Source organism: Electrona antarctica (assembly GCF_951216825.1).
Source record: "Electrona antarctica genome assembly, chromosome: 7".
NCBI lineage: Eukaryota > Metazoa > Chordata > Actinopteri > Myctophiformes > Myctophidae > Electrona > Electrona antarctica.
In genome coordinates, this window is record NC_136812.1 from 17185590 (window position 1) to 17210654 (window position 25065).

Sequence of the window (25065 nt, forward strand, 5' to 3'; positions counted from 1 at the left end):
GACATCTGAATTCTTTTCAGTTTTAGTCTAGTCTTAGTTGACAAAATATCAAACCCTTTCTGAGTACTTAATCGGCACAAAAGTTGAAATGGGAATAAAGCATCAATTCATTGAATATTTAGGCTTTTCAACTAAGTAAATGCTTACTTTATAGCTCCTGTGCAACCACTTGATTCAATGTAGTGTAATGAATCAGACAGTGATTATGTTATTAGATTAATGAAGAGTTAATTGTCAGTGATATTGTGTGAAATCCCCTCTTCCCTGTGCCGTGAGAGGAGACCCCTCTTCCCTGTGCGCCGTGAGAGGAGACCCCTCTTCCCTGTGCCGTGAGAGGAGACCCCTCTTCCCTGTGCCGTGAGAGGAGACCCCTCTTCCCTGTGCCGTGAGAGGAGACCCCTCTTCCCTGTGCCGTGAGAGGAGAGAGGAGTTTTTGCTGAGCATTCTAATTGCCTTCCCTCCCTTACAGTAATTAATACTCTTGGCTAATTACCCCAAACTCCCAGATACACTACACTCTTATTATGTGCTGAGCTTGCCAGGATAAAGAGGCTCATAGAATAAATGCATGTACACGCATAATCGCATATATACAGTACAACCGATGCACTGTATACACTATTATGTGCAATGAACACACAAATCTGACTGCAATGCACACACACACCCTGTCTATTGCTCCATAGGGACTTCATCATCCTCATTATTGTGAAAAATACTTTTCATCCCCATCAGTGTAAATGGACGTTTGGCTCCATGTCTTCTCTCTCTCTCTCTCTCTCTCTCTCTCTCCCTGGCTCACTCTGTCTTTGTCTCTCAGTGCGTGCTGTACAAGTGCCCTATAGGGCAAATGCCAAATGCAAGTGAAATGCTCTTCCTTCCCAGAGTCCTGCAGCCGATTAAACAAACGAGATCCGCTGATGTCTGGCTCCCATCGATGGGGCAGGACACACTGCTCAAAATATGACCGATTATTATTGGGCGCAGAGTCCACAGGCACTTCTCGATGGCCCGACTGCGTGACAAAGCATTGGTGTGTAGAGACTGAGGCCTGTGCACGTTCCCTTTTCTGTTTAGTGGAGGAACGTGCCCTGGCTGCAGAGACCATCACTTGAGCGCTTCAAAACATCTGGCCATACTGTACTGTAGCTGCTGAAACGGGTCATAACAATGCACGTGCATTGTTATGTTATGTTATACGTGTGTGTGTGTGTGTGTGTGTGTGTGTGTGTGTGTGTGTGTGTGTGTGTGTGTGTGTGTGTGTGTGTGTGTGTGTGTGTGTGTGTGTGTGTGTGTGTGTGTGTGTGACGTCCTAAACTCTAAAAGTAATAGTGGAAATACTGTATAGCCAATCTACAGTACAAGCTCACATTGCGATGCTGTATGTGTATGAGATGTAACGATGAAGTATGAAATAAGGCTCAACTGGTTAACTCTGGTATTCCTACTGTACATAAATCTTCCTCAAAAGTAGCTGGGGGAGGCATCAGCAATGATGTTGCAAGAGAGAGATTTAATTTCACTGTTTGCTTATTGCTTAACCATCTGTGCACTTGTAAATTGCTTAACAATGGGTTAAGCAACTTACTAATGTGTTTTTGTCTGTTCCAAGCTGCCAGCTGTCCCACCATTCTAGGCAGCGGTGAGATTAAAGCTGAATATAGGCTAAAGATGGGGAGTGGGCCGGGCAGCGCTGCAATTCCCACCGGCTCAGGATTAGAGGGTGGGAGTGAATAATAGGACATAGTAAACAAGCTCGCTGAAATATGGACAGCGCAGCAAGATATACAGTAGACGTATGCTCAGTACATTTAATCATTACGCTGGAATCTCTGAATGCTCAGACAGGGACAGTTATATGCATGTAACGATATATCGTTACATGCCTATTCCTGAAGAAACATGATGTATTGACTATTTTGAATTGCACTTTTAGCATTATGACATGTTTCTCCTTGCTTATTTTATTATTAGCTTCGTTTCATTGAATAGCTCATGTTCTTTTTTTTTACTTCTGTTCTGAATGTCCATACAGTACTTTTCCCCGTCTCCCCTTCTCCTGTCCTCATCTCTCTCTCTCTCTCTCTCTCTCTCTCTCTCTCTCTGCCCTCCACTGGGGCGTTTTTCCTACAAGTCATCTCCTTTCTCCCCTGCCTGCTCCTCCCTGTGTGCCACAGCCTTCCTCTTTCCTTCAGGTCAGTGCCTTGTCCAGAACTGCATGTCGCCAGACTGCCGTAGAACATTATAACACCTCTGACAAACAAGGTCACCTCTGGGGTTGTGTCATCATCGACAAGCTGTACTTTTGTGCTGTTTCAGTCACAGAAAAGTCAATTTTAGAGTACAGTGTCTCCACTTTGTTTTCACAACTTTAAAAAAGAAGAAGAAGTTGAAATAGTGAATAAAAGTGAGGGGCGCTCTTATCATCATACATCATCATACATGTCATCTCATTCCGGCCAATCACAATTTGCGTCCTCACTTTTCCGTCCTCACTTTTGTCTTCAATGTTTGTGTTAACACAAACCTGGAAAGCTGGGCATAGGTACCACCCCTCAAAAAACTATTTATAAAGCACATAATAATTATTACACGGTGCGATATACAAAATTTACATAAAGGAAAAAAGAAAAAACATATCGCTGTGCGCTTCACCATGTTTGTGGGTGGTAAGCAGGGAGGGGATTGTGTCCTGGTCACTGCACTATTCCTCCTACTGGTTGATCGCTGATTTGCCTCTGAAGTGTGAGGTAAGAGTCCACAAATCCCATATATGACATAGGGATTTGCCAGCAGATGTCACTGTTTTGCCTGTTTTCATTGCAGCTCAAAAAGGCTTCACAGACACGGAGAAAATCCCAGACCACAGAAAATCCACTGAATGTTCAAAGTTCAGGTTTTTGGGTGTAATTGAGGTCACAAAACCTAAAAGAAATCTAAAAATAAATGAAAATGAATGTCATGAAACCTTTAAAGGGGAATACCACTCATTTTCAACATTGAACTAGGTCATTAATATAACCTAGAGTTGTTGTGTGCCTAGAACTTGGGGGCATGTGATCAGTGACATCACAAGTTGGTGTACTCTTGTTGCGCTCACACGGAGCAGATTAAACGTTGCAGTCTACCATTCATTGTCAAAGGAAGCCAGCGACATGACGTTGCAAAGGTGCATGTGCAGAGGACGGTGGTGCTGGTCCTCCTCCCGGAGGACACCATGACGATAGGACCTTAAACCCGCAAGGGAGGGCCCTGTCCGATCACAGCACCCCGTCCAATGCACTCTTGCGTTGTCGGAGACCATTTGTAATGGGAACCTTCAACGCATGCACAGTGAGAGAAGAAGCAAGATTGGTGGAGCTAGCACACTGTGCTGAGAAGTGTGGAGTAGAGATCCTGGGGATCCAAGAACACAGAAGAGTGCACACTGAAGAGCGGATCGTGTACCGCAGAGTGGAGAGATGCACGCTCATCACTTCATCTGCGTGGCGAAACGAGGCCCAGGCTGCAACAGGGGGTGTAGGGCTAATGCTGGGTTCTCTGGCACGTAAGGCTCTCCGTCGGGTTTACCACCATACCGATAGGATCCTCATCGCAGAGTTCTCAGGCAACCCAGTAACAACAGTCATAGTCGTGTACTCACCCACCAACGTGGCACCATCTGTGGAAGTGGAGAAGTTCTACGAGGACCTTGCAACAGCAGTCCAAGATGTCCCAGCACACAACTTCCTGGCAATCCTGGGGGACTTCAATGCAAGGCTCGGTCCAGAGGACGTACCCTTCCCATACCACGACTCTACCAACCGCAATGGCACACACCTCAACGCCCTCCTCATGGAACACCAGCTCCTGGCAGCGAACACCATGTTCCAGAAAAGAACAGGCAAGAGATGGACCTTCCGAGACCGAGCCACAGGTACTGTACGTCAGCTGGACTACATACTTGTAAGGCGAAAGTGGAGGAGCTCCATCTTGAATGCTGAATCGTTCAGCACTTTCAGCTCTGTGGGCTCAGACCACCGCGTGGTCTCCATGAGGGTGCGACTGAGCCTCAGGGTCCCCAAGCCAAGCCCCAAGATCCGGCACGACTGGAAGGCATTCGCAGCCGACCCATGCCTGCAAGCCAGGTACACGGAGGAGGTTAGGAAGCGCTTTCGGCAGCTGGACAAGGGAGCTGAGCCCAGCAGCGAATACGAGAGATTCGTTGTTGCGAATGAGGAGGCGACCAGGCTGTGCGTGCCAATGCTGGACAAAGCCAGAGTGTCCATGCGGTCCAGACATCCGGAGGTTGTAGCTGCACGCAGCAGGGTGGAGGAAGCACGGCTCAACTTTGAGCGTGAACCAACCGTGGAGAGACGTGTTGTACTGAATGAAGCCAAGCAGTTTCTCTTCAGTACATACGACACCATAAAAGGAGAGGAACTGATGGAGAGCGTACAAAGAGTGCAGGCAGCGCATGGTGAACGGCAATATGGGGAGGCCTGGAGAGTCATCAATGAGATGACTGGGAGGAAGAGAGCTAAGGAGGGACAGGTGGAGGGACACAGCCCAGAGGACAGGGTGACTACCTGGTTCGGCCACTTCCGGGGGCTCCTGGATACAGCAGCGGATGGAGTTGAGGAGGATGTGCCGGCAATCCTCCAGGGCCTGGACATCGAAGATGGTCCCTTCACGACCAGTGAGCTTTCCAAGGCGAAATCCACAGTGAGGGAGGGCAAGAGTGCTGGGCCAGATGGCATACCCCCAGAGGTCCTTAAGAACTGTGACCTTGATGACCTCACCCTGGAGTTTTGCAACCTGGCACTAATGAACAACAAACAGCCTGAAATATGGTCTCTGTCTAACATCATTCCAGTGCCTAAAGCAGGGGACCTCTCAAAGCCAGACAACTACCGAGGCATCAGCCTAACTTGTATCACTGCAAAGGTTTACAACAGAATGATCCTAAACAGGATACGGCATGCCATCGACCCTCTCCTGAGGGAGAACCAAAATGGCTTCAGAGAGGGGAGAACTACCGTAGCACAGATCTTGGCACTGAGGAGAATGATTGAGGAGGTGAAGAAGGATAACTTGACTGCTGTTCTCTGCTTCATCGACTTCAAAAAGGCTTTTGACTCTATTCACAGAGGCACAATGGTGAAGATCCTTAAGGCCTACGGTGTCCCTCCCAACTTGCTCCGGGCAATAGAGACCATGTATGCAGGAACAAGGGCCAAGGTGGTGACCCCAGATGGCAACAGCGAGGAGTTTGATATCCGGGCTGGGGTAATGCAGGGGGATACCCTAGCTCCCTTCCTCTTCATCATAGTCCTGGACTATGCACTCAGGAAAGCCATCAGTGGACGAGAGCAGGATCTTGGCTTCACCCTAACACCAAGGAGGTCGAGACGACATCCCAAAGTAGTCCTGACAGACCTGGACTATGCGGATGACATCAGCCTGCTCTCCGACAACGTGGAACAAGCTCAGGAACTCCTGAACAGAGTAGAGCTGGAGTGTGCCAATGTTGGCCTTAGGCTAAATGCCAAGAAAACTGAGGTTATCACCTATAACATCTCACCGGAACATCCACCTCTCACAACAACAGGAGGCACTGTGCTGAAGGAAGTCAAGGACTTCAAGTACCTGGGCTCATGGGTCAACTCAACCGAGCAAGATTTGAAAGTGAGGAAGGCACTTGCATGGAGGGCCCTGAATGGCATGACCAGTGTATGGAACTTCAATCTCCCCCGACAAATCAAACTCAGCTTCTTCTACGCAACAGTGGAGTCTGTTCTCCTATACGGCAGTGAATGCTGGACCCTGAAGCCAACCCTGCAGAAGTCCCTTGACGGGTGCTACACCAGAATGCTGCGTGCAGTACTTAACATCAGCAAGACTGTACATGTTACTAACAAGACTCTGTATGAGGGATTACCAAGGGTGAGCCAGAAAATAACAGCCAGGAGAATGAGACTAGCAGGACACTGCCAAAGGCATCAAGAACTGCCAGCCAGCAAACTGGTGCTTTGGGAACCAACACACGGGCATCGATCACGAGGACGTCCCACTCTAACATATGTGGATGTACTCAAGAGCGATGCAGGAACGCAAAGTACCAACGAACTGGCCAGATGTATGGAGAACCGGGATGACTGGAAACGACGATGGAGGGCTCGTCTGAGGACGACCTAGAGAGATGTAGCTGTTCCAAATCAACTCACAACGGCGTCTTTGCATCGTTTCATCTGCCCGTGTGAACACACCATTTGGCTTGCAGAATACACCGATGTGATGTCACTGATCACATGACCCCAAGTTCTAGACCTCCAGTTCTAGGTAACACATAAGGGTGTTTTCAGCTTTCCGGGTTTGTGCACAGTAAACACAAACATTGAAGATAAAACTGAAGACGGAAAAGTGAGGACGCAAATTGTGATTGGCCAGAATGAGATAATGTATGATGATTGGGGGCAGCGGTGGCCCAAGGGTTAGAGGAGCGCCCTTGTTGCCGAAAGGTTGCCGGTTCGATTCCCCGGACGGGCAGGAAAAATCTGGGTGGGGAAGTGATTCTCATCACTCACCCAACACCGCTGAAGTGCCCTTGAGCAAGGCACTGAACCCCCAACTGCTCCCCCTGGAGCTGCTTAGTGGCCAACAGTATAAGACTGTGGTTGTACTGGTCAGCTCCCAGGTTTTAATGTGTGTGTGTGTGTGTGTGTGTCTGTCTGTGTGTTTCTATGTGCAGGGCGTTGCTGAAAATGAGCACCTGTGCTCAGCTACTTCCCTGGGTAAATAAAGAATTAAAAAAAAAATAATAATAATAATAATAAGAGGGGCCCTCACACAGGTATGATTTATTTTATTATTATTTCCAATAACTCTTAAGGTATATTAATGACAGTTGAATTTAGATTTTTTTTAAACCTACGTTGTTATATCAGTGGTTCTCATATATTCAAAGATTTTAACACATTTTCAAACATTATTAAAAAAATAGCAGATCTGCGAGCTGAAAGCTTGTACCTCTGCTATTTTTTAATAGCCAATATAATAGCTTTCCTGGTTTAATTGGTTAAGCTCCCCGTTAAATGTCTACAGAGTAGACATTGGCCTCCGCTGGCCAATACATGTGTTTGTAACGTGCATTCTGCTTGCATCCTAAAATGTTGTGGTTGCAACCCAGAGAACGACTTCATCCTCATCTTGCAGAGGAGGTGTCATAGTAAATATTTCACAAGAATTTAATTGCATACTCTATGTGCCAGCAAGTTCATGTTCGCCCCACTGAAGTGTTCTGTACAAGTAACCATAATTAGCTACTGCTCGTTTATTCAGACATCTTTTGCAGGCAGGGGCTCATGGAGGAGCCTTAACATGCTCCCGACTAGCAGGTTGGTGGCTTGCATGGTCGCCTCCTTTGGTGTGTGAATGTGTGTGTATGAATGGCTGAATGTAATATACATTGTGAAGGCAGTGCAGGAATGTATAGACCATTCACGAATCAATGATATATTAAGCCCTGTGCATTCTACCAGGGTCATATTGATGTGACCAGTGTGAGCAGAGAGGTGCTCGAGAGGTCACTGCTTATGCAGCTTGGCTTGACATAGATGTGGGCGGACCGGCGGATTTAAGTCCCAAATGGACTGCCTAGTGTAAATGCTACTAGCTTAAATGAGCCCCATTGGACATCTTTGCCATGTCTCCAAGAACTTTAGCCAGTGTGGCTTAGGAAGCTGTCTAATTGGGATTTTCACATTGATAGCTGATAGACTGACAGTAGCTCAGTTAGTTAATCTCTTTGTGAACATCATGGAGGGATTTCTCCAGGAACGAACTGGTATGGGGGTGAAACAGTCATACACAATAGTACTACACAGACCAAGCCTTTTTTTGCCCCCCCTGGGACCTTCTGCAGCACCTTCTGTATAGGTTGATCTGTGTGATGTGAACAGGGCCTGGCTTGCAGACATCTCTGCAGGCCTGGTTTATTAAATGGAAAGAAACTTTCTCCACCTCACTGCTGTCGAGTGATGAATTATGAATAGTTTTAAATCCGGCAGCACCGCCGGCCGGGCCAGATGATTACTTTCATTTTTACACATAGCTCCCATGCTGGCTTGCACCTCTTGTCTGACTTTTCTTTCTCATGCAATCTCGATGGATTGCAGGCGGAAACTACAGGTATATGTCTCCTCTACAGTTGCTAGCTCTCTCTGTTTGACTGCTCTGTCAGTGTCCTTGTCTTGCAAGTGTGGTTTAGTGAGTAGTTCTCATGTTCCTGCGTGGAAGTAATGGATAAATACAAGATAAAGGAGCTGTGTGTGTGTGTGTGTGCGTGTGTGCGTGCGTGCGTGCGTGCGTGCTGCTGGGCTGGTTGATTAGCAGGGGTCGGTCGTGCAGTGAAAGGCAAGTCTAAAGGACAGGGTCCTTGTAATGAAACCGTTGAGAAGGACACAGGCAGCCTGGGGCTTCAAGCTGGATTAGAGCTACAGTGTGGTTCGTGCACACATACATTGTGATACATACCTTATGAGTCACTGCACTCTGGGACCAATAAGGGCAAAGACAATGTTTGTTTGACCCGAGCAAGTGTGGAATAAATGACCGGCCACTGCGTACCGAATATGAGGCATTCTGTTCCTTTAACTCTGAAAGTGTAAATTACTGTATGTGTGTGTAGATCATTCTGCCTCCAGCCATCATGATTGCTGGTAAACAAATGGAGTCCTTCGAGACCGACTGTACCACACTGACCTTTTGATTTACAGCTCGCGCTCATTTCGGCATTTCTGTGCACAACAGATGGAAGAACACATAGAGCGCATGTGGTGGGTGGCGTGGACTTGGCACTCTCATACGTACTGTATGTCTATATATATGCACATCTGCCTGTCCCAGGCTTTGGCTTCAGTAGTTCTGTATGTAGTGTGAGCATGTGTGCGAGTCTGCATCCGTGCTTGCGTGCGGATGAGGGAGAAAGAGAAACAATTTAAGTGTGAATTACAGTGTGTAACAGCTGTGGTGTAGGACTTCGCTGGCCTCATACGCCCCATCTCTGGCATTAATGTGATGGAAAGTGTAGAGCAGTCAAGCCAACAGGCTGGTGATGGGCCGGGTTGAAGTGATGGCTGGTGACAGGACAGAACAGCCAGCCAAGCAAGTAATGAAAGCCAAGAGATAAAGTACTGGACAGAGTCACCTTCCACCAATCTGTCTAATCAGAGGCACAATTAAAAGATCACATTATATTACACCTGAGGTATGTGTGTGTGTGTGTGTGTGTGTGTGTGTGTGTGTGTGTGTGTGTGTGTGTGTGTGTGTGTGTGTGTGTGTGTGTGTGCGTGTGCGTGTGCGTGTGCGCGTGCGTATTTGGGGAGCGGTTCAGTCACTGAATAAATTACTGAAAGTCTGGAAGAGGAATGATTGATGTATTCAGTATTATAATAATTTCCCTGATTCCTCATCTCATCAGGAAAGAGTTGAGCGTGTTGTACAGTAATAGATTGAGCAGACGTCATGCATACCTAAACCACCACCTCAGGGCTCAGAGCAGGTGACAAAGAGCCATTTGCTGTGTGGTATCTCATAAATGGTCACACAGAGTAATGAATGTTTCAAGTCATTACATTTGGTAATTGATCGGGGTGCTTTCAAGGGCACACGTGCTGTATAGTAGATGTGTGCTGTTGGCTCTCTTCCAAACAATATTACCCCACAATGCGACACACGACTAAAGGACACTGACCTCCGTAACAAATCCAATTTTATGCTCCTCCACTGTTAAAGCAGCTTCCACAAGCTTTACACAATGACAGGTGCATGACTTTTATGTACTCGCCTAGCAGAGTACCGGATGTTAGGTTCATAACATGTTTTATTACTGTAATAAACATTTTCACAAAGACTTCATGTATTCAATCGCTGGTCTCAAGTCTTCTTTCACACGATGCATGATATGCATTTTTGTAAATTATGGTTCATTTTTAAATTGATGATAAAGAAGGGTATGCTTTCGGGGCTGACTACGTTGTGATTGACAAGACAGCCAGAGTTCTGCTAAGTGAAGACCCACCGCTCACTCCCCTTCACACTAATAGCACTCATTTGTCACTGAACTCGAGGCTTCAAAGTGGGTCAGTAGAAACCAGTGGCATGGTCCATTCGTCCATATTTTTAGAACAAGAAAAAATATTTTTGAGCTAATAGAAATCATGAATGTTGAATGTACATTCATTGAATGTAGCAACATGAATTTTGAATAAATTAAGGAAACAATTAGATATTCATTCTTTATCATTCTATTTAGCAGTGGTTTTTCATGTGGTCCTGAAATATGTATATAAGAACAATAAATAAGCCTGTCACGTAATCGACCCTGAAGTGATTGGACACGATGATGAATTAAAGTTACAGTGTGTTGATAATGAAAGATGTGTGAGGTTGTGGACTGGTAAGTTAACGCAGCAAAGGGTGTTCTTATCAACCTCGATGGCTCTCATTGAGTCAGTGTTCCTGACTGGGAGAGAATGTGTCACAGTGCATTACTCTGATGGACTGTGGCCCTCGCAAAGTGGCATCTAACTTAATGTTCTTTTGAGCCACAGCCCTTCTTTGTGTTAACTCAAACTGACTTTGCCTGGAGGGGCTTTTGATTGTTTGGGAGTGTTTGTGTGGGACCTATCCCCGCCACAATCTTTGCAAGGACCTTTAATCCTCGGTTGTACTTAGTTGCATCATGTCAGTGTCGCAAGGTGAAAAATGCCGATCTACAAGCTCAGGACGCGACATGTTCTGGGCTTGTAGATCTGCTGTTTTCAGTGCATGACACCGACACGCACCTAAGTACAGCAGGGTTCCCCAATTAATTTTCCTCAAGGGCCATATTTTGACTAGGGAACCAAGCTGGGGGCCGAGTCCGCACACGCGAAAAATTGGGTTTTTTATTTTTTCATTAATTAATTAAAAATTGTTCTCAACCAGTGGTCCGGGAACCACCAGTGGTCCTTGAGGGGGTGCCCAGTTTGACATGCATAGGCTACTGACCCCCATTTAATGCCATTTATATCTGGGACACCCCCCCAAAACAAAGCAAAAAACATTTTTTCAAAAGGGGGCGCTCCGCGGGCCGCCTATTGGGGAACCCTGAAGTACAGTATAAATCAGCCTTTAAAAGCAGCTGCATGCAAGGTGTCAGCCCAAGCCGATAAAACAACAGGTTGCATGCTGTGGAGACAATGAGAGACATCGCTGCTCCAATGTCTCGAGACATTGGCAGCAACGTCAATAAAAACCAAGTGGAGCACTGTTTTAAATCTAGTGTCAGGATGCTTAATAGGAGCTTAAACTAGCAGAGAGGATTTAGAACCGTGCACATTTTCTCTCTCTTGCGGTTGCAGCTTTTCTGCAAAGTCCATACTGCAGTGGTTTTCAAAGTGGGGAGATCATTGGAAAGGAGAGGAAAACTAGACAGTGTTGTTTTTGGCAGCAAATTTTGATTTTAGTTTTAGGCATAGTCTCTTGAATAGTTTTCATTTAGTTTTAGTCACCTGGAATGTTTTAGTGTTAGTCTAGTTTTAGTCGACTAAATATCATAAAATTTTAGTCGACAAAATCTACAGGTGATTTAGTCGACTAAAATGTATCTTGGCGGGCCTTGATGCACTTTTGATGCACCTTTTTACACTTAGCCGAAAATAGCCGATTTACAAGCTCACAATGCGTCGCAGTGCGACGCATTGTGAGCTTGTAGATCGGCTATTTTCAGCAAGCAACCAATTGTAAATAAATTACACTGGATATCTTGTCCACTAGTCCCTTCCTAACAATTTAGTCTAATTTGTATTTGTTGACGAAATTGTCAGTATATTTAGTCTTAGTTTTGGTCATCATAGCTTAGTTTTTATTTAGTTTCCATTTAGTTTTCGTCAGTGGAAAAGGGTAGGCGACAAACATTTTTCGTCTTAGTTTTAGTCGACAAAGTCAACACTGAAACTAGAATAATGTGCTCATCGGAGCACAGGTCTCCTTCCAGACCACATAGGTTATTGTGGGCCAGCAATGTTCTAATGCCATTCTGCAATATGGGGGACTGCAGTCAGAGGCTATGGTTATTTGGGGGTCCTATAGCTCTTAATTGGAATGGAAACATTCAGGTTAATTTCCTTTCTCCCTCTATGCTATGTTGTTTATGAAGACAGTTCTGAACGTGCTTTCCATGCACATACAGTGTCGTGTTTATGCCTGCCTATAGGTAGGGCTCTATGGGAGTAAGGTCAATAGCTCTATGTCAGTGGGTCATGACCGTGGACCGTGACGTCGTCAATTATTCAGGCCCCGCTCATAGAGGCCTCCGTGTCCACAAGCCCTCAAACGTTTCTCTCGTAAAAAATTCATTGCACATGGCAAGTCACATTCTTTATCCTCACCCCTTTGTGTCCTTTGGTTTCATTGTACAACTTTGCATAGGACAGCTAGTGAGACACACAGTAGGACATAGGATAGTTAGTGAGACATAAGACAACATAAGGCAACGCAAGAGCCCTTTGTTATAGTGGAAAGCGCTATCATCAGCACTTATAAAACCAGTATACGGTATGAACAGTAGTACAGTACAGTACAGTACAGTACAGTACAGTACAGTACATAAATATCATGGATATATAATAGTATTAGTTAATATCAGTGCTTTTGTTGCAGTGCGGAGGGCAAAACCACGCTAACACAATGTGTGCTTCCCGTCTACGCCAGTGCCAAAGAAATCCGTGTTATAAGCTTACAAGACAGGTCACTTCCGCCCGCCCCGGAAGTGATATCCGTCCATATTTGAGCCACATTGGCCGCGTTTCCCATACAGATTTCTTACGCATCTTCTTCATCTTCAAAGTTCTACGCACGCGCATAGGGCTCTAGGCTTCTGTTTGCGGCCCTCTAGGCCGCAAACAGAAGCCTTTCTGCTGCATAATTGGCTGCATGGGCAGCGAATCAGACACCATGTCCTTTTTTGGAAAACGCCATCAAACACGACAAGATAGACATAGAATACCTAGATAGAGCACAGCCTTACGTGTCATAAGGCCTCCTGCATGAATGAATTTAGAAGCAACCCCGTTTTTCCTAAAAATCTGTACGGGAAACGCGGCCATTGTCATTCCAGGCTATGCATCGTCGCGGGATGGATTCACTTTCTTTCTTGCGTGATCAAAGTTTAGACTTTTATAAGGTCTCAAAGATTGCAGCTTGTCTCATTTTGAGGAGAAAAGGGACTATTAAGCGTGCACGCGGCCGCGTGCGTGTCGGATCCTTCCGAGTGGAGGCTGTCTGACATGTGAGTAAAAGCAAAAAGAAAACACTCTCCGTCGCGGAGTGATTGGCATACATTCGGTTAAATAAGTGGTCTGCACACCGCCCCTAGTCCATCTTCTGCTGACCTCTCCTGTCAACGCAATGTCCACAACACACGCATGCACACACACGCGCACGCCGCACACACGCACACGCATGCGCAAACACACACACACACACGCTATACCCGTAGCTGTTGACGCCTCTCATCTTCCATACACAGACAGATGGGTGTGTGCGCCATTTGCGCACCACACACTCACGTTGACGAACAGTACACATGCCACACACACACACATTCCACCTCTGCCACTTGCTGTTTTCTATCCGATGCCTGGGTGTCCTTGCGGTGGTGGGTGGCGTGGCCTTGGCACTACGGTGGTGATCCATCACCTGGCTACAAGGTGGCAGGTACAGGGGCACCGATGGGAACAGGACCTGTATCTAGCAAATCAATCTTGCTTCTCTCATTCCCTCTCTTGTTCTGTGTGTGTGTGTGTGTGTGTGTGTGTGTGTGTGTGTGTGTGTGTGTGTGTGTGTGTGTGTGTGACACTGTGTGTGTGTGTGTGTGTGTGTGTGTGTGTGTGTGTGTGTGTGTGTGTGTGTGTGTGTGTGTGTGTGTTCCCTGGGTAGTGCTCAAGGCCTCCCTAAACAGACTGAAGGGCTTGCTGGTGACGGTTCCCCTCAGTCTGAATTAGTGGCATGTCCCCAGCTGTGACATACTGTATTCAGCCCAAGCACACACACACACACACATACATAGCATGCACTTTTAACACACACATTTACGGCTTATATAAGGCATAATGAGTGGGCATGGTGGAAAGTGAAATCAATGTAAGTCCATCCATTTCAGGAGTGTGCTTCTGCCTGCATGGCATCCTGAAGAGTACTTAGCTACACCCCCGCACACACGCACGCACACACACACACACACACACACACACACACACACACACACACACACACTCTCTCTCTTTCATGCTCACGCTCCCTGCAATATCTCACCTGTGTCCTACACCTGCGTCATAGTACCCTGGCCAAGGCCCGCATGGCAACGCTATAGGGGGCATACATCATGAGGGAATGGTTTCTTTGGGAAAAAGATTTACCGTTTCCATTTGCTTTTCACCTACTCAAGATGTGGGCTGAAGCATCAAAACACACACACACACACACCCACACACAGGCAGAGACAGAGAGAGAAATGGGTCGTGGATTATTAGGCAGACTTAGCTGTTTGCATACATTAAGCAGGGCTTCGTGGAGGCCGGAGTATAATGTGTTCGATTTGCTCGGGCACCAGCGGTGGCCTCCGTCTGATCCCACCTAAATGTCGGCCGTGTTGCAACAGGACGTCAAACTTAAAATAGCAAAGAAAAGGACACAATTTGCATAAACAGCCTCATTAGCTTAATTTACTGCCTTTCAACTCCCCGTTTGGTGGACAAGGCGAAAAAGACAAGAGGAGGTAGAGGAAGAGAGGAGAGATGAAGGTGAGGGAAAGCAATGCAGAGATGGTTGCCAGTGTACATGCTTTTGAGCGGAGGTAGTGGTTGAACACTGAGCCCCTTACCCTTTACTACACGTCACACAGCCCACTCCAGTCTAAATCTGGCTCTGTTGCTAGCTAACCTGCACTTGGTTAGCTTGGTCTGCACGAAAGAAAGAACATTTCTGTGACGCTATAGCTTATATATAGCTTTCTAATACTCATATTCATACACGCACGCATTCGCACACGCACGCGCAACACACACACAGACACACACACACTTCCATTCTCATTTGGTGGCTGCAGTGGTTGAAGGGTAATTGGGCTGCAGTCAGAGAACACATGAATTCAGGGTCAGTCGGGCCGCCCACTCCACTGTCTCCACTGCCTGATTTATACTCGGTTGGTCATTTTGTCAGGCAGCGGAAATAAGAGATCTACACACTTTGTGAGCTTGCATTGTGAGCTTGCAGATCTATTTTGTCCGGGGTGCAATACAACTGTGAGTAACTATGTCTAAATCGGGTTTACAGATGAATCTGTTCTTCAGGCTATGAGCTCACAGGGTCAGGGACCAATGCAGAATGGCAGTCTACTCTAGACATGCAGGACTCTCACTCCATCTAATTATAAAGAAGGCGGACAATACAACAAATCCATGCGAAATATGAGACATGCATTCCATGTGCATAGATGCATTGGAACGTGCCCTGTATGTTATAATTTAAAAGCAAACTAATGTGTTCATTTTAAGTGGCTTTGTGTTGCCATAACATGATTATGCTTGCTTTTATCAGTTTTCATGTTGGAATTTCAGGTGAATGGAACGAGGATTTAAAGTACACAGTACCATATGCTGATGGAAGAGACATTGGGTCAGTGGGTACATTGTACCCACTGACTGGCTCTGTCGATCCGTCTTTTCGCTCAGTGTGATGCACTCGGTGCCCTGCCTTGCAGCATGAATCTACAGTACACACGTCTATTGTTTCATATAACTAAGGGAACACAGGAACTTGCGGGTTAGCAGCCAACTGCTTGCAACGCTGTCTGTATCTCATCAAGCCTGCTGGTTTACAGTCTGTTGATAGCGGAGACGGCCAAGTATGTAACAGTAAACTTGGCTAATTTCATGACAGGTGCATGAAGAGCAAATAGTCTGCTAACAGCATGGCTTCCCTGTCCAACATTTAGCCATCAATATTAAGTTATTATGCAGTTTGGTAATGAAGGCGGTGCACTGTTCAATAGCAAGCTGCTATTGTCCCCACATTGAAATACAAATGGACATCTTTATGCACGTGACAATATGAGCAGTGATGGGTCTACTTTTTAGGGGGTACTAGACAAATCCTGTTTTATATAGCATGGCCTGATACAATAAAAAAAAATCACACCCGTGTGAACTGAGTGGTGCAAGGTCTTATATAGCCTGATCAGCTGTGGTCTGACGTAATGTCAGTGACCATAGTAACCATGCTCATTTTCTTTGGTCCCACGTACAGGTACACCCACGTACAGGTACATACACGGGTACAGACAAAGCTGGTTGTTGGAGTGGTTTGCACCACTCAAAAACTGCTCAACTGAATGTTGGGAGTGGGGCAGATCTAGTTGTTCATTTTTCACCCCTGTGTCAATTATCTAATGTGATCCTGGACTCTACACACCCTCCGCCAATGTGGAGAGCAGATCTAGTTGTTCAAATACCATTTTTGAGTGGTGTAAACCACTCCTACAACTGGCTTTTGTGTGCAGAAAAAATGAGCATGGTTGCTATGTTCAAAATAATTTATGACGTAATTAAATCACACCCGGGTGAACAGGGTGAACATAGCAACCATGCTCATTTTCTCTGCACACATTACGTCAGACATGATTTCATTACCTTACACCACTCAGTTCACACGGGTGTGATTTTTAACATATAGGCTGCTGTAAACATTATTCGAATTTGTTCATATTATTTGAATATCATCAAACCACCATTTAAAAAGATTTCTTGCACTGCCGTTAACTGTAGCAGAGAGTGACCTCACTGCAGAAAGAGGTCTGCCATGGCTGATGTGTTGATCAAATGCTATTCTGTCTATTCAGTCCTCGACTATGGCTCAGACTGATAGACCCTCTGTTTGAGATCCGCAGGCAACGATGAATATCCAGGTGATAATATATATACAGTATATATATATATATATACATACACAATGATTCCATATATTATTCATTGGTTTTTACATAGAGCCGGTCTTGGACAGCTGCCATGTGACATTAGACACCTCCAGTATTGTCCTTTCAATGGCAGTCAATGCATTGCTGCTGACAGAACATATAACTGACAATATCTTATCCTGTACTAAAGGCACATTACGCTGCCACCTACTACTACAGACATAATTCTCTCTCTCACTCTCTCTATTTCCACACATCTTTCTAAAAAGGGCAGGTGACATAAACACGCTTTTTTTAAAGGGCAGTTGAAATATCTTGTGTGAACACAGGGCAAGTGGTCAACAATTAATCTTCTCACAGTGTCATATGAGACAGCTCAGATCCCTCCACACCTGACCCTCAACCACTCAGACTGCACCTGTAACCACCCACCCAACCACCCACTCCCACCTCTCTCTCCTATACTCTACTCTCGACACCTGCAGCAGCAGAATCTCACAGCTTGATGCACAAGAGAGCAGATCAGCCCCCAGAGTGTTTGTTGCTTGGATGTCTGACATTGATGGTTATATTTGTGTGCTGTTTAAACCCTGGCATGTGCAGCGGCGGCACTCGTTTGGACAGGTCTATTTGGAACTATTTGCGCCTCGACTGAGTCCAATGACAGAGGTCGTATGTGTTGCAGGCAGCGCTGCTAGCCACCTGCTGTTGGCCTATGGTGCGCTGGGCCTGCCTGGTGGCTGTGGCCTGGGGGGCTTGTTAGAGACTGACTGCTACCAGATATGGGGACTGAGAACTGACCACGTGACTGGCGGGGAAATTGGAGATATTTTCTTTTTGTGTGTGCAAGGGTCTGGTGTGTGTGGGTGGGGGGGGGGGGATGTCAGGGAATGGAGGTGTGTGGTTACTCAGCTCAAATCCTGCTGTTGCAGTAACCACCCACATGGTATTTGAGGAAAGAAATCTCAAACTTGTAAACCATCTGGTGAGTTTCTCTTAGGCTAAGTTTGTCTCTCTTTAACTCTCTTTATCTCTCTCTCTCCTCTCTCTCTCTCTCTCTCTCTCTCTCTCTCTCTCTCTCTGAGATAGGCTCTATAGTAGTGACATGCTGCCTGAATAATGTAGATGAGGAGGAAAGGTCAGAGAGATGGGAAGCTGTACCAAATTTCTGCTGCATGCCAAGATGTAAGTTTTAAGGTTTTTTTTTGCTGGGCTGTTATGCAAATTAGAATCTGCCTCACTCGTCCTGTAGTTGTCTATTGTTAAGAGACCCAATGAGTGTGCTTTCGTTTTAACTGCATCTTTTTCTTTTACAGTCATATTATCTCAGTCGGTCAATCAGGATTTCTATTGAGAATAGTATATGCTGTAGTGGACGTGGGTCATTTCTATATGATATTCCTTGCGGTTTTCTCAGAATGACAATTGCTAGCTCATAATAAATTAAACGGGTGTCATTTTCGGGGACTTTTTTAAGCCACATCCTTCGCCTTTTTTTGCCTGAAGCTCAGCCAACCGCTTGTTATTGCATTATAATACAGTCAGATTTATGCAGTGGCAGATTGACTAATGGGAATCTTCACTCCCTAATCAGGCGATGGTGGTGGTAATCGGAGCATGTGTAGAATTCAGGGACATGAAAGGACTTATTAAGTCATCTGAGCCTGAAGCATGTGGGGTTAGAAAGCCCTCTGACACTATGGTTCCCTTTGATCTCTTAGGTAACACGCATCGACTGGTGGGTGCTGGGCTAGACAGAGCCCGCACACCATAATAAGGTACAAAAACGTCTTTATTTGGCTGACAATATTTCGATCCTGTTGTGGATCTTCATCAGGCCATGTCCTCGACCTGTCCCTTTGATCTCCTATAATATTTTTCTTTGCTATCATTTTGGTGGCAGAGTTTCTGTATCTCTGTACCAATCTACCCCCCCCCCCCCCCCCCCCCCTTGCAGTTATTTGGTAACTTTTTACAAAGTGTAGCATTCAGCAGTGGCAGACTACTTTCCACACTTGTTTTCCTCCTTCCCTTATTCATGACAGCACAACTCATTGGAGTTTCGGTGCATTAGAAAAGGGATTTCCATAGAGTTTATGGATGTGCTGATTCTGTCCCCAAGAAGTTGCAGCCAGCGCCTTGGGGAGATGCAAGCCGTCTGTGGTAACAACACGTGGGCGGGCACATGAATCTTTCACTGCACGTAAGTAAGAGTAAATGCAAGTGAATGTGTGCTTGCGCCTGCCTGTCAATTTAATATCGCAACACATAGTTCGGCGGACCTCCTCATGCGTAAGCTAAATGAGAGTGCCGGGTCTCATGGCTTTTTTATACTTTTCCACCACTCTGCCGTCTTCAACATTCAATTATTATGATGTTATGGAACATGTTTTCATAAGGTGCTTCCATCACCCTAGCTGATAATTCAAGGATGGATTTATAGAGGGGCTTATTGCACACATCTGTGTGTGTGTGTGTGTGTGTGTGTGTGTGTGTGTGTGTGTGTGTGTGTGTGTGTGTGTGTGTGTGTGTGTGTGTGTGTGTGTGTGTGTGTGTGTGTGTGTGTGTGTGTGTGTGTGTGTGTGTGTGTGTGTGTGTGTGTCGCAGTGACGACGACTACGTGGAGGCTGCGGGGCTCGAGCCCCCTTGATGATTTTAGGGGATTTCTAGTTTTTCTACATTCCTAACACCTCCCCCCGCCCCTGGGCATGCTCGGCCAGTCTGGGGGCGGGGGCGGAGGGGTGGCGGTCCTCCCTCAGATCAAGCATTCAAATGCAACTAGCCAGGGTGGCGTTTGTTTTCACCTGGCCAGGTAGTACTGTGATCTGCTTGTTCAGTGTTGTTGTTCACAATGAAACCAGCAGCCAAGAGGAAGAGGTTCACCCAGGGGACGCTGCAATTCGCCGCCCTTGGGGGGGGGTTTATAAGAACACGAGTGCGTGTGCATGCATGCGTGTGTGTGGGATAGGCGGGACAGGCGATGCAGGTTTCTTCCATTACGAGCCCATTAACTATGTACAATGTGATGGATAGAGTTATGATGATGCAGTCAGTTGCAGTCATGGCGAGTGACCTTGCCAGACACCAATACAAAGTCACCCATCGCCCTGTCCTCTTGAAATACTATAGTGAGCATTTGGATGCACTGAAGAGAATATACTGTAAGATGCTGGATACTTGCTGAGTGTTGTTTTGCCTTTGAGATCCTGTCACATTCGGTTACATGCATAATGCATAATATATTCTGACAACGAAAAAAATGGGTTTTCATCGTGTCTGACAGTTTTCCATTTCCTCGACATCTGTGATTTGTACCATCGACTGTGTTTGACTGTTTTTTTTCCGTGATGTATCATTCAAGCCTGTGACTGTATGCAGTACAGTATGTCCTTGCTGTCCGGTGGAAACCTTTTATGACTGGATGATGGAATCTGTTCCTTTTCAGAACCTGTGTTCCAATGGATCCAATGTCGTTTTTAATTAGTCTTAATGAGCTTTATTGGCATGAGAAAACATACGTTTACATTGTATACGTACGGTATGTGTCAAAATGCAGTATAATAAAAACAGTTAAAATGGGGAATGTATATACAGTTAGAGGGGCTACAACATTGTGTAAACAGAGCTATGTCACATTGCATTGTAATATACATGTTACAGGGTATAACTCTTTTATGAAACAAATATCAGCAATGTTTTGCAGTTACTTTGGGACAAATAGCAGCATTTTTCTCAAAACTATTTGAATAGTATACAAAAATCACACAGTGTGAAGTGAATCATCGTACATCATCATCAAGAATGGTGGTCCCTTATTGGCCAAGGGTGGCCACAAGCATACCCAGCCGATTTGCTCAGACACATATGACATTCATTGTCAATGGCATTTAATGTTTGTGTTCAGACAGAATCTACACTATAGATGTTTATAGGAGGGGCTAAGGCCCCTTAAAAACCCCTCAGATTTAAGATGTGTTTAAAGGTAGCAGCTCTGTTTACATAAGCAGTACGTCTAGTGGTCTACTCGGTACAGATAGTAGTCCTTAGGGTGGTTCTATTCCATTGTTGTATTTCTCCCAATATGTATGTGAGTCTTTTGTCGTTGGTCATAGTTTCAAACTGATTTTGGGTGTGTCTAATCTGTGGGAAATCACACTGGGAAGTCACACTCACAAGCTCTTGTTAATACTTTTTTGCTACTTTTGGGGGATATACTGCAGAAGAGTCCACTGTAAGAAAGATTCATCCTTTTGAAGATCTACTAGTCTAGACGTTCAAAAGGATGAATCTTTCTTTGCACAGTGCACATCACTGACATTAAAATTTGAATCTGTAATCAAAGACTAAAGATACTAGGCTATATGACTATGCCAGGCATGAAGTGTAATTCAATCTAAACCCAGCACAAGGTTTTCAGGCAGAGTTCTCTGAGGACTATCTCAGAGCTCTGGCTTTAATTTCCACAGCTGTGCCAGGTTAATTAGAGTCTGTAATTGTAATTCCATCCATTTAGCGTGTTTGAACACAGCTATTGAAGGGGAATTGAGTTCCATTAATTCGACCCTACTCTTCTTCTTTCCGTGTCTCTCTCGCTCATTCTCTCTGACGCCTCCTTTCCGTTCCTCTTTCTTGCTATACCCCTCCTCCCCTCTTTTCTCTCACTCCCCTTTGACTCTCACATTTTCACACATCTAACTCCCATCCTCTGCTTTTTGTGTTCTCAGGTGTCTGGCCCAGAGATCCAGCCCCAGACAGGACCAGGGGGAAAAGAAGGGCCATGGCACTGTGCCTGGGCCTGGATGCATTCTGGCTTTTTCCTGGCCTGTTCCTACTATTGGTGGTCTTGGCGTCCACTGTGCAGAGTCAGGGATGTCCCCAGCGTTGTGACTGCATGGCCAGGCTCAAGGCTGTGGCCTGTCGAGGCAATCGCCTGTCCACCCTCCCACAAGGCATACCCTTGGACACCAAAGTCCTGGACCTGAGCGGTAATAAACTCCGCTGGGTAGAGCATAAAGACCTTCTCCCATACACACGTCTAGAAGAACTGGATTTGAGCGAGAACACGATCAGTGCCCTGGAGCCGAATGCCTTTTCCAGCCTGCGGAACCTGCGTGTGCTATCACTGAGGGGTAACCAGCTGAAGTTAGTGCCCATGGGGGCCTTCTCAAGCCTCTTCAACCTCACATCACTGGACCTCAGTGGAAACAAAATGGTCATTCTTCTGGACTTTACTTTCCAGGATCTGAAAAGCCTGAGGAACTTGGAGGTTGGAGACAATGATCTGGTTTATATCTCCAACAAGGCCTTTGTGGGTTTAGTAGGGTTGAGAGAGCTAACTATCGAGAGATGCAATCTGACGTCTATCTCCAGCCAGTCTTTGTCCTACATCCGTAACCTGGTGACTCTGCGGCTCCGCTACCTCAGTATCTCTGCCCTGGAGGACCAGAACTTCCGCAAACTGGGTGGCCTGAAGGGCCTCGAGATTGATCACTGGCCCTTTTTAGAGTACATCTCCACTCACAGTCTGCAGGGCCTCAATCTGTCTTGGTTGTCCATCACGCATACAAACATCACCTCCGTGCCCACCTCTGCCCTGCGTAGTCTGGCCCATCTCACCAGCCTCGACCTCTCCTACAACCCCATATCTGTCCTGGAGTCCTGGTCACTGCGTGACCTGGTGAGGCTGAAAGAGCTGCATCTGGTCAACACCAACCTTGTGACAGTGCAGCCGTATGCGCTGGGGGGGTTGCGGCAAATCCGCTTGCTCAACCTCTCCAATAACGGTCTGATCACACTGGAGGAAGGGGCCTTTCAGTCAGTTAACACCCTGGAGACCCTGCGTTTAGACAGGAACCCCCTGGCCTGTGACTGTCGTCTGCTCTGGATCCTTCAGCGCAGGAAGACGCTCAACTTTGACGGCGCGTCGCCAGTGTGCGCCGCACCTGTCGAGGTGCAAGGCCGGGCACTCAGCACCTTCTCCGACTCCGCTCTCTTTGACCACTTTACTTGTCAGAAGCCCAAGATCCGTAACAGGAGGCTGCAGCAGTTATCGGCTCGCGAGGGGCAGGTGGTGTTGTTCGTGTGTCGCGCGGATGGCGAGCCCACGCCGGTGATATTCTGGATCTCGCCACAGCGCCGCCGCATCACCACCAAGAGCAGTGGTCGCCTGACGGTGCTAGCAGAAGGCACGCTAGAGATCCGATATGCCCAGGTGGCAGACACTGGAACCTATATCTGCATCGCCAGCAATGCCGGTGGCAATGACACCTACTTCGCTACACTGACAGTTAGCGGGCTTCCGCTAGATGCCGCACTCATGGCCAACCGTACTTACTACACTGGGGACCTTAATGACACTAATCTGAATGACACAAAGGTCTTGCTGAAGTTCACACTGGACCTACAGACCATCCTCATATCCACAGCCATGGGTTGTATCATGTTCCTGGGGGTAGTTCTCTTCTGTTTTATTTTGCTTTTTGTGTGGAGTCGAGGGAGAGGACAGCACAAGAACAACTTCTCAGTGGAATACTCGTTCAGGAAGGTGGACGGACCTGCTGCCAGTGGAGGGCAGGGCGGGGCGCGAAAGTTCAACATGAAAATGATTTGAGGGCAGGAGATAATATCTGCCTCAAGCTGGGAAATATAGACTATGGAAGGAAGGAAAAAATATATACCGGGACATTGTTTTGGTATCTAAAATGTAAATGTGTATATCTGCAGAAGGCAGTGTTGGAATTTAATATGCACATTCTTCTGTATTTCTGTTTTGTGTCGTATTATACATGATTGTGCAGAAGAAATGTGGCTTATAGTGAAAGATGTCTGAAGTAGACTGTTAAACAAGACCCAGACACATTCACTCCACTCCCTGGCACATGGCTTCGGGTCTCTCCACATCCCGCTCTTCTTCACAGGACTTCATCCCCTTCCCTCTATTAAGGACAATTCCCTGCTTCACCTAAAGGTGATTCTAGACAGGGTGCTGCTCATAGAATGCTAAGGACTTGCCAATAATTATTAGAATAGTACAGCTATTCACTGCACATTCTGACTTGCCCCGTGGTCAGGATTCTCAAATGCTATTAACTGGTAATTTGAAGCTAAACTCTGAACTTTTTGTGTGTGCGCAGCTGGGCTACACAGAGCAGGGAGGATCAGATACCTAGACTAGATAACAGCAGCGGTATGCACTCACTCTCTGCACAACACTGCCAAGTTGACTGTAAAGCACCAGGTGTTACTTGACACTAAACGCGATCAAAAGCTGTTCCCTGTTAGGTCAAGTTATTTTAAGGACAGGTGATAGGATTCTGTCCTTCCAGCAAAAATGATAGGATCGGATGCACAATTGTATGGAGACAAATACACAATACAGATTCGATTTCCCTTTCATTATGTTTTCTCAGTGAACAACACTATCACCCTCTGAACATACTGTATGATAAACAACAACAACAACGTGCATTTACACAGAGTCGGCATCGTACTTTCTTTGAGTCACTTAACTTTGTAAACCGGGTACTTTATCCTAAAGTCAGAGCAGTCATGCTGTGTACTGTAGATAGGACATACATGAAATGTAATATATATTTTGTAATGCTTGACATTTCAATACTCGTGGTTGTTTATAATGATGTACTGTGATTCATCATGTGAGCATAATTCTGCTGTTAAAGTTTAACTTTTTAATTTTAAATCTGTCATATTATATGTCTGTGATGGTCAGTGATATATTTGAGCCTTTCCCAACCCTAACCTCCACACTCCCTGGCCAGTCAGCCACATTATTGCTGGCATATATTGCAGTGCTTAAGCTTGATTTGTATTCCGTAGTGGTGGTGTGACTGGTGTCCATTGCTGCCAAGATGGGTTCTTGTTGGCACGCGCCACCGTCATACGATGGAGCATAGATGGAGCTATAGTGCTTAGTCTGTTACATTGTGAAGGACATTTGTGTCCACTTTCAGTTCACTTTCCTATTTTGGGCTTCAGTGGACAGTGGGGGAGGCCTCGGGACCAGCAGGGGAGGGACCATATCCACAACATATCGTGACATGACATTAGCA

General features: G+C 46.1%; 1 protein-coding gene across 4 annotated transcripts in view; it reads left to right on the plus strand.

Annotated features, from left to right (window-relative positions):
- The window catches only part of lingo3a (leucine rich repeat and Ig domain containing 3a), a 104272-nt gene extending 79414 nt beyond the window's left edge, over positions 1-24858 (plus strand). For 3 of the 4 annotated variants that reach the window (XM_079505180.1, XM_079505181.1, XM_079505182.1), the window contains one exon: positions 21721-24858. In XM_079505180.1, the coding sequence (XP_079361306.1) occupies positions 21721-23606 (1886 nt within the window). In that variant the 3' untranslated portion in view covers positions 23607-24858. Of the gene's footprint in view, positions 1-19140; positions 19200-21720 lie in introns of those variants that run through there. The other variant, XM_079505183.1, reaches the window with a different exon arrangement.
- The last annotated feature ends 207 nt before the right edge of the window (positions 24859-25065 follow it).